Here is a 10,165-nt window from a genome sequence, read left to right as displayed (position 1 = left end):
TATCGGAGGACCTCATTTCCCAATCCCTCAAAAAATTCGCCAAATCTCACTACAAACTAGACATATGCCCAAACAATCTTATGGCATATGCTCCTCAACAATTTATAACAGACCTAACGAACCACATAAACTACATGTTACAAAATGGACTTTTCCCGAAGGAGAAAGGAAATATTCTACTCACCCCTATACCCAAAGACGCAAAGAAATGTGCTAGTGAATTAACCAATTACAAGCCAGTAGCATCCACTCCCTTAATAACCAAACTAATGGAAGGGATGGTGACCAAACAACTCACAAACTATTTAAACAAATTCTCAATATTACATGACTCCCAATCTGGATTTCGAACTAACCACAGCACTGAAATAGTACTAGTCACTCTTATGACTAAATTCAGACAAATGATTGCAACTGGCAAGAACATACTACTTCTACAATTTGATATGTCCAGCGCCTTTGACATGGTTGATCATGGAATACTAACGCATATCCTCGAATACTTCGGAGTTGGAGGCAACATCCTCAATTGGTTCAAAGGATTCCTAACCACACGATCTTATCAAGTGACATCTAATTTGACTACATCAGCCACATGGACATCTGAATGCGGAGTTCCACAGGGATCCCCCCCCCCTCACCAACCTTATTCAACTTAATGATGATACCCTTGGCCAAACTACTATCAAACCAAAACCTCAACCCATACATATACGCAGATGATGTAACGATCTACATTCTATTTAAACAAGATTTAAAGGAAATCTCCAATGACATCAACCAAAGTCTACATATCATGCATTCATGGGCGGATGCATTTCAGTTGAAACTCAATGCAGAAAAAACCCAATGCCTAATACTTACCTCTCAACACAACACGAACAAATTCACCACAATTAACACACCAACATTGAGTCTCCCAATTTCGGACACCCTAAAAATTCTTGGAGTCACCATTGATAGACACTTGACACTTGAGAGCCATGCGAAAAATACAACCAAGAAGATGTTCCACTCAATGTGGAAATTAAAAAGAGTAAGACCGTTCTTCCCTAGAAATGTCTTCCGTAATTTGGTACAATCAATGGTACTCAGTCACTTAGACTACTGCAACGCAATCTATGCTGGCTGCAAAGAACAAATTGTCAAGAAACTTCAGACAGCCCAGAACACGGCAGTCAGACTCATATTTGGCAAATCAAAATATGAAAGTGCTAAACCCCTACGAGAAAAGCTACATTGGCTCCCTCTCAAAGAATGTATCACGTTCAAAATATGCACCCTAGTTCACAAAATCATTCACGGAGACGCTCCAGCATACATGTCAGACCTGATAGACTTAACAACTCTCTTCCTTTTCCCCTCTCCCCTTCCTTAATCGCTACACATAACTAACTGTATCTGATACCCAGCTATGACAATGTTATCAAATCTATGTAAGCCACATTGAGCCTGCAAATAGGTGGGGGAATGTGGGATACAAATGCAATAAATAAATAAATAAAATACCCTTATCCTGCAAGTAAGGCTGTCGAGTGGATCCAGATTTGCAGCACAGGGTTTACCCCGTTGCATGCAGGGGGCCTGTAGTCTGATTGCCCTATTGCATTCCCTAAGCAGGACTACAAGTCCCAGTATACACTGGGGTAAACCCAGGCCAGGATCAACCCTATCAGAATCTGGATCCAGTAGTTGGGGTTCTCTCTCAAGACAACCACGATGAACACACGAGAGACATTTGCATACAAGACAGGCAGTGCATGCAAATTTGTCTTCTTGCCATCATCACCAACTTTCCGCCCCTCTGAAGCAGGGTTAAACACCTCCTTTGCACGCTCCGCCTGACTCTCATCTCTTAGCCACTTCCGCCCCTCTCTCGATGACGCGCGTCGCCAGTCTCCCGTCCAACTTCCGCCCCGCAATTGATGGCCCCTGGAGAATTTCCACTTCTTCTTCTGCTGCTGCTTGCTTCGCTGGGTGCTGTCGAGTCCGTCTTCAAGAAAGCGGTGTTCCCTGGATTATACCGTCCATTATCCCTGCCCTGGAAGCAGAGTGCATGAGAAATCCCGGCACAACACAGTAAGGGGGTGAAGAGATGCATCGTATGTTCCTAAAATATAGATGAAGCAGATGAGAGAGAGGGAGGGGTGGGTCGGACTTTGCTGGGGCAATGTTCAGAGCTTTATAATAGATGCTTCTCTGTAACATATGCACACTGGTGTGTGCAAATGTTCCGTGTGGGATGGGATAAATGGGATGTGTACCCCTCTGTGTGCATAATAGACATTGGAGCCGACTCTGTGGGCGCTTGAGCACCCCCAATATTGAGAAACTTCTTTGTATGTGTCCAGGGAGGGGTTATTTTTATTGGGCTTAGCACCCCCAATAATTTTGAAAAGTTGGCTCCTATGATATTAATATATATACTACATACACACCCTTAATATAATGTGCACACAGGCGTGGGCTAGCACCAAGCCCCTTTATAGCTCACAGTTTATTCAAACTTGGATATTCCGCTTTTCCAGCGGTTTACAATAAAAATAAATATAATGAAATGTTAACTCCATTAAGCACAGGCATAGGCAGCAGTGCATCTCCTCATCAATGCTCGCTCAGCCCTCTTCATTGCTCCCTTTGCTTCTGTGGCAACAGACCTTGGGGTCTTCCATGGCTCAGCCATCAATGTGGGGCCATGGGCTGTGCTTTACAGGGGTTTCACCCTGCAGAGGTGCCTGCCTCCATGTGGTTGCGGAATCCCAAAAATCTAGGCAGTTTAGAATAGTAAAATGATTATACAATAAAGTTTATTGTATTTGATATTCTGTCTTTAGGAAACCCACCGAAGTAGTTTGCATGAAATCAATAAAATGGAGCGTAACAGGCTTACAATAAAACATATCCAAACGGAGCTCGGATGTGTATCCCCCTACACTGGTGAAATGGAAATGTGCTGTGCTAGGATTTAAACTTTCTCTCCACCTGTCTGAGTGTTCTACTGTCATTAAGAGATGAGGGTCCTTTGCTGTCAACATGTGGTACAGATGTTTATAAATACAGTTGTTTTGTTTTGAAACTGATTTATTCCTCCTGCCTTGTCAATGGTTGTCACATCAGAACATTCCCAGTGGGGCTCAGGCAACAAGGGGTTATCCTAATATATTAATATTTGCATTCAGTCTCTAGGGACTGTCCTCAACACAGAGCTGAAGACCCCCTGACACTAGACCTTACTCAAATAGCTAGACTTGTCAGTGATTACAGAATAGTTCTCTAGAAATCTGTGTGAGCTGGGGGTAGGGAATAAGGGCAGGTTGGAATGTAAGGTAGGTAATAAATGCACTTTTATATCATAGTGAGGTTTGGAAAGACAATTTGAATACTACAGGTCATTTGTCCAACTCCTTCAAGGGAAGGCTGCTCATGAGTATCCTTCTGGCACAGCGTAAACCAGCTTGGCTTGGTGCTCTCATTTGCACCCCTGCACAAAATGCTCACTGTTCTCCATTCTCCAACATTATTCCTTCAGCGTGAGGCTCTCGGCATATTGTGTGTCATCTCCCCTGCTGTAAGGGCTCAAGAGGCGAGTTATACAATTCTAAGGGAATTGAAATCCCTCCACACCCCAGCCACTCAACAATTGTGCCCAACGATTGCAAATCCTCACACCCCCCAGACGCACAGGAAGTCTAGAGTTAGTTGCCTTGCAGTACTTGGAAGTCGAGTTTGCTGGAGAAGGTGACAGGGTAAAACCCATGCCAGAGGCCAACCCCAGCAGCACAGACTCCAGCCCTGAGACACCATATTGGAATATAGGAACACTGGGGAAGAGGCTTCTCACTAGTCTCCTTCTATTCTGTAACTAGGGACTTCAAGAAAGGTTTCCCTGGGGTCCCCTGGGACAGGGTAGGTCTTCACTGATTTAGATTATGGCACTAAAATTTTCTACCTGTAACCATCTGTTCACAGCTGAAGATGCCATTTCCGTCACTGCAGAGAGGATACTACACCAGCGAGAGATACAAGTAGGAGGGCACTGAGCACACAGTGTGAACCAAGAGATCGAGGGAGATCTATCAAGAATGTTGACTTGAGGTCATGTTATACCCACCAGAGACATCAGATATTCAGAGCCTCCATCCGTATATACAGGGGGAACCCAGAGTCATATTACACCCTCTGGAAGCGCTGAAAAGTCAGAACCCCTTTCCTTACAAACATCCTGGAGAGACCATCTCATGTACCCCGAAGAAGCCAAAAGATCAGAGCTGCCCCACTTACAAGCATGGCGTCCCCAGAATCCTCATGTGCTCACTGGAGAGATCAAAGGGTTGGAACCCCACTGCTTACAAGCACAGGGACTGCACAGTCCTCATGTGCCCCTTGGAGAGGTCAAAGATTGAGGGCTCGCCTCCTTACAAACACAGGGACCCTGGAGTTGTCTTCTGTCCCCTAGAAAGAGCAAAGTGTGAGAACTACCGTTCTTACAAACATGTTGTCTCCAACGTTAACGTACCCTCCCTTAAGAGCTCAAAGAGATTGGGTCCGCTTCCAAACGAACACAAGAACCCACAAGTTGTCTTATGCCCCCTGAAGCAGCTGAAGGGTCAAAAGTACATTGTTTCCAAAAATAGGGTCTCCAGAGTCCTCATGTGCCCCCTACAGCGGTCAAAGGGTGAGGGCTCTGCTCACAAACCCAAGGACCTCCGAGTTGTCCTATGTCCTCTAGAGAAGGCAAAGTGTCATAACATCTCATCTTACAAACGCCAAAATGTCACGGTCCTCATGTGTCCTCTAGAGAAGGCAAAGTGTCATAGCCTCCCATCTTACAAACACAGAAATGTCACAATCCTCATGTGTCCTTTAGAGAAGGCAAAGTGTCATAGCCTCCCATCTTACAAACACAGAAATGTCACAGTCCTCATGTGTCCCCTGGAGAGGTCAAAGGGTGAGAGCTCTCCATACAAACACAGGGACCCCAGAGTTGCCTTGTGTCCCCTTAATAGGGCAAAGCAACAGAGCCTCTCATCTGTTCTCAAAGTCGCCTTATGTCCCCTTGAGAAATCAGAGGCCCCTCTTCCTTACAAACACAGGGATAATCAAGTCCTCTTATGCCCCTTGGAGAGATCAAAGCGCTTGTGCCCCACTCCCAACCAATGTGGAGATGCCAGAGTTGTCTTGTGTCCCCTGGAGAGAGCAAGGGACAGGAGTTCCCCCTCTTCGAAGTACAGCTACAGTGATCTTACACTGTGCCCCCTGGAGAGGTCAAGAGATCTGAGCTCCCCCCTTTACAAACACAAATGTAGCAACACATTATGCCCCCTGAAGAAATCAGAGGCTCAGAGTACCCAAGCTGCCAACAGTGGAATCCTAGAAACTGTCAAAGTCGCCTTATGTCCCCTTGAGAAATCAGAGGCCCCTCTTCCTTACAAACACAGGGATAATCAAGTCCTCTTATGCCCCTTGGAGAGATCAAAGGGCTTGTGCCCCACTCCCAACCAATGTGGAGATGCCAGAGTTTTCTTGTGTCCCCTGGAGAGGGCAAGGGACAGGAGTTCCCCCTCTTCGAAGTACAGCTACAGTGATCTTACACTGTGCCCCCTGGAGAGGTCAAGAGATCTGAGCTCCCCTCTTTACAAACACAAATATAGCAACATCACATTATGCCCCCTGAAGAAATCAGAGGCTCAGAGTACCCAAGCTGCCAACAGTGGAATCCTAGAAACTGATGGAACTGAAAGCGACACGGGCAGCCACCTGGAAGCTGGCACCCAGACTCCACAAAGAAAGGTCCCATCACTCAGGTTAATCGGTGGTGGCACAGGACACGGAGGAGGTCTATCTCGGAGGCTACAATTCAATCCAGAACCAGTGCAACTCCATTTGTCAACATCAGAATCTTTCCCACAGGAGCCAGCAGGAGGGGCATGGAGCCACCAAGGAGCTGGAGAAGCCTCAGAAATGGAGACCTTCACCGAGAGCAGGTTAGGCAAACTTCTGTCTCGAATGGCCCAGTTATAGGAAATACTGCTTGTAGATAATATGATTTTTTTTTTTTTAGGATCCCTTTGCTCCAATCTTTTGTGATCTCCTCAGGACTTTGCAGCTCTCTTTCTCTTGATATTTTGAGATTGCTTCCAGTCCTATTTTTCTGTAACTCTCCATGACCTCTTGAAGTCCTTAGTATTTTTGTCTGACTGTAGCTGACCTTCTCAAGTCCCTTCTGGTCTTACTTTCGGTGATTCTAATCAGATGATCTCTTGAAGTCCATTGCAACCCTCATCTTCTCTAATCACCGAATGAGATCATTTATACATCAGGGCTTTATCACTGGTGGAAGAGAAAATATTGTACACAGAGACTGTAGAATGTTCAATTTCCATCCTTAGAATCCCTGAAACATCTGATTTTTCTTTTGTTTCTCCTTTCTTTTATTTTAAAGCTTACAGCGCTTGCCTACAAACGGTCGCAAAGTTCCTTCCGGTTCTCCATGTCAGGAGTCCGTTGAATTTCCAGCTGATGATTATTTACCAGTCAAGGAAAGCAACTCAGGTACTGAGATCAAAAGCCGTCTATGAGTCGCTGCGACTAAAAATGATTAGGAACGTAAAAGTGAAACAGTCATAGAAAATGAAAACGCAAAACCAAACTGATCAGATTACAATACGCCAGATATAAAATGCTAGAACTGAAATACATAGGGATTGTCAACACCATGTTATAGTCAGGAGAAAAAGAACTGGAAAGGATCATGAAACACCGGGATTTACAAATTGATACTGGAGGAATTTGGAAAAAGAAATCCAAGGGAGGTACCAATAATAATTGGGGGTTTGGGAGCCGTATCCTGGAGTCTTACAAGGAACTCAGAATTGCTTAACCTGGAAGGACTACCACCTTACCATCTACAACTGAATTTGTGGGGGACACAATCAGTTGAAAGACATGATGGCTTTTCAAGCTTTGATGATATTATGTAGATATGTTTGTTTATTAAAATTCATTATAACACCTTTCATGCCAGACAAAACATGTCTGTAACTGTTTATCCGCTATGTGTGCCCTCTCTGCTTCATTCTTCTTAGAGCCACCTCTGATGTCCTCTCGTTTGCGCCAAAGCCCAGCTTGTGATGAAGTAATCCTGGACTCTGAGGACGAGGGTGGCAGTGTGTGTCACTCCAGTAATAAGGTAAGGGGAAATGTGGCAACCCCTCACACTCTGCAATATGGTGACGGAAAGCATGTGACAAGAGGGGAGAGGCCTCCCTTACAGTAAGGTTAGAAGAGGGGAGGGCTGTCTTTCACAATAAAGGAACAAGCCGTCCCATGGAGAGGAAGGGTGAGAGGGTGTATCACTGAGGGGTGGTGTCTGCCTCAAAGTAAGGGTTAGGCGAGGGTGTTAGAGGGATGAGGTATCTGTCACAGCAAGGTGATGGGGCATCATAGAGAGGAAGGGCTCCTTCCTCATCAGTAAACTGAGATCAGGTGCATTGTAGGGTCAGAGGGGGAGATGGGAGGTCTCCCACAGTTAGGAGTCATAGAGGGGCGGGGGGTCTCTCCCACTGCAACATCTGAGGAAGCATATAACAGAGGAGCATATAACATAGGGAAGTAAAGTTCAAATTCATATAACTTTATTAGCATGACAATTTTAAATGTGTTGCCAAATTTATAAAATAGTAATCATCATAACAGGAACATGAAAGTACAGTGTACAGAGAGAACAATAACAGATAATTCCCGGGTTCAGGTCTCTGGCCCATATTGGCGCTGCTCAGTTATATTTCTTGCCAGGTGGCGGAATAGCACAGATTTTGCTGCAGCCTTTCCCAGAAAAAAATAAAAACACTCCCAGTTCTAGTGCAGTTCTGATACATAGAATAAAATAGTCTTATCCCAATAGAAACAAGGAAAATCAAGTCAAATTAGCCAGAGTGAATAACCATCAGAGCAATTCTATATTTTGGCGCCTCAGTTTAGAAACCCCCAGTGCCATGTGCCTAGCGACAGCGTCTAGAATTCTAGCCTATGTCGGCATTGGCTTAACTGGGAGACCTGCCCGTGGTCTGCCCATGTGTGTACCCTCCTTGCCGTGAATGGTGCCTTGAAGCTCTTAAGTGGCAAGTATCTCTAGGCATCATACGTCTTTAACTTTTTTGAAAAGCCCAAATAAGAGCATTCAGATTTGGCTTCCAAGGGTTAAACTCTCACTTAGCCTTGTGTAGGAAAAATCTGAAATCGTGTTGGATTTTTTTTTTGGGGGGTACTTTCTAGAAAATAATAATTTTTGTCTTTTCAGTTTACTCGTAGGGCTTGTGATTTGCAATAGGTCTCTGGTTAAGGTTGGTTGGGGGCGGGGCTTCTCATAGAGGTGAAGAGGGGAGGCTTATCCCACACAAGAGGTGTCGTCATATGGAAGAAGAGCCCCCCACCCACTCACCAAGGCGAGAGTAAAGCTTAGTGGACTAGGAATGCTCCTATGGCCCAGATGTATAGGAGGGGGTCCTCTCATGTGCTAATTCACTGGCTTTTCAGGGGGAGTTTTAAAATGTATTAAGAGGGGGGGGGGGGGGCACAAAACACTTATTTCTCTAAATTTTACCAAATGGTTGACTCTGCCATGGCTCCCCCTAAAATAAAATAAAAACATACATTATTGTCGGAGGGATGAGGAATGGGTGTCCAGAGGAGGGGTACCCCCTTACAGAAAAGTGGGGGGGGGGGATGTCACAGAGGGGTAGGAGGTCTCTTCCACAGCAAGGTGAGAAGTGAGTGTCTCAGAGGAGGGATATCCCCTTAAAGAGGGGGGGGGGTGTCACAGAGGGGTAGGAAGTCTCGTCCACAGCAAGGTGAGAAGTGAGTGTCTCAGAGGAGGGATATCCCCTTAAAGAGGGGGGGGGGGATGTCACAGAGGGGTAGGAAGTCTCGTCCACAGCAAGGTGAGAAGTGAGTGTCTCAGAGGAGGGATATCCCCTTAAAGTGAAGGGGGGGGGGGCATGTCACAGAGGGAGAGGACACCAGCACAGTAAGTTGAGGGAAGGTGTGTTACAGAGGGGTGGGGATCTTTTCCACAGTAAATGGAGGGGTCTGACATGTTAATATATATATTTTTTTTATTCCCCTGTCTAGCTGTCCTTAAGGAATTACCAAAAGACAAGGTTTAACACTTTCATCCCCACATTCCGCGAACACTTCAGAACAACTGGTCGCAAATTATGCACCTCATGGAGAGCTCGGGTAAGAAAACAGCTGGGGAGATTAAGTCCCTAGTACAGACAATCTACATGTGTTCAGAGGGTCTATGGGGACTTATTCTAAGCGTTGCTGCTGTTCTACACATATGTAGTAGGTATAGGAATTCTAGGGGGGGGGGGGTCTCATGTACTGTATTTTGGCTAATTTGTAGTAATATAAGTGTTGTTTAATGTCAATACACATTTCTTCTGGCCAGCAGGTGAATCCTTTGATGTGAGTTCAGCTCAGCTCGTCCAATGCCTTGTACTGTGAAAATCGTTGTGGTCCCCACTGGTTACAGAGATACTTGGAGAACGGAAGAGGACCGTGGGTCACATCTCCAGTCTTCAAATGGAAACCCCCGCACCTCGAGCGAACACAGGAAATGCTTCCCAGGTCATAAAGAGCTTCCAACTGTGCAGGAGTTTCCATGTCGGAGGTCACACAGACCTCTGGTTTTGCAAAGAGAGGATCCTTAATATCGGAGGTCACAGCAGGGCCAGAGTTAAGATTTTAACACTCGTAGACGAGACCAGAGAACGGGAGGTAGGGAGAAGAGGGGTCAGAGATCCAGAAGAGGAACAGAGGAAGGTCATAGTGCCCCAGTGGTGTCCTTTGATACAGCACACGCACACGGCCTGAAAGTTAAGTGGCAGAAGGCTCCTCTTTGGCCTGGATATTTGGGGGTCTTCAGAAATTTGCATCCTAAACTAATTTGCCTACTTAAATCTGTGCCTGAGGTACATGGATTCCTGCCTGTGAAGGGAGAGGCCCACGTGTCTTAAGGTCACAGGTGTTGAGAACATGACACTCAACTGACTTCTTGTCCAGTACTTTATTTCCAATTCTTCTACATAATAAAGGTAACTTTCTTGTTTAATCAATGCTAACATTTCTTTCTCTTTATTTAGCAGAGGAGTTCTGTGCAGTG

The 10,165-nt window shown here is 45.5% G+C and overlaps 1 protein-coding gene across 1 annotated transcript; it reads left to right on the top strand.

The window, feature by feature from the left end:
• Positions 1-1,886: 1,886 nt before the first annotated feature.
• LOC115457506 lies at positions 1,887-10,108 on the top strand. Its single transcript, XM_030186938.1, has 7 exons — positions 1,887-2,079; positions 3,970-5,348; positions 5,697-5,984; positions 6,443-6,552; positions 7,086-7,189; positions 9,130-9,237; positions 9,452-10,108. The coding sequence occupies exons 2-7, from the start codon at positions 4,099-4,101 to the stop codon at positions 9,470-9,472; spliced, it is 1,881 nt and encodes a 626-aa protein (XP_030042798.1). The 5' UTR covers positions 1,887-2,079; positions 3,970-4,098; the 3' UTR covers positions 9,473-10,108.
• The last annotated feature ends 57 nt before the right edge of the window (positions 10,109-10,165 follow it).

The sequence above is a fragment of the Microcaecilia unicolor genome, chromosome 14 (assembly GCF_901765095.1).
Source record: "Microcaecilia unicolor chromosome 14, aMicUni1.1, whole genome shotgun sequence".
Taxonomy (NCBI): domain Eukaryota; kingdom Metazoa; phylum Chordata; class Amphibia; order Gymnophiona; family Siphonopidae; genus Microcaecilia; species Microcaecilia unicolor.
The sequence above is the reverse complement of the archived record's forward strand: the minus strand, read 5'-3'. Positions and strand labels throughout refer to the sequence as shown.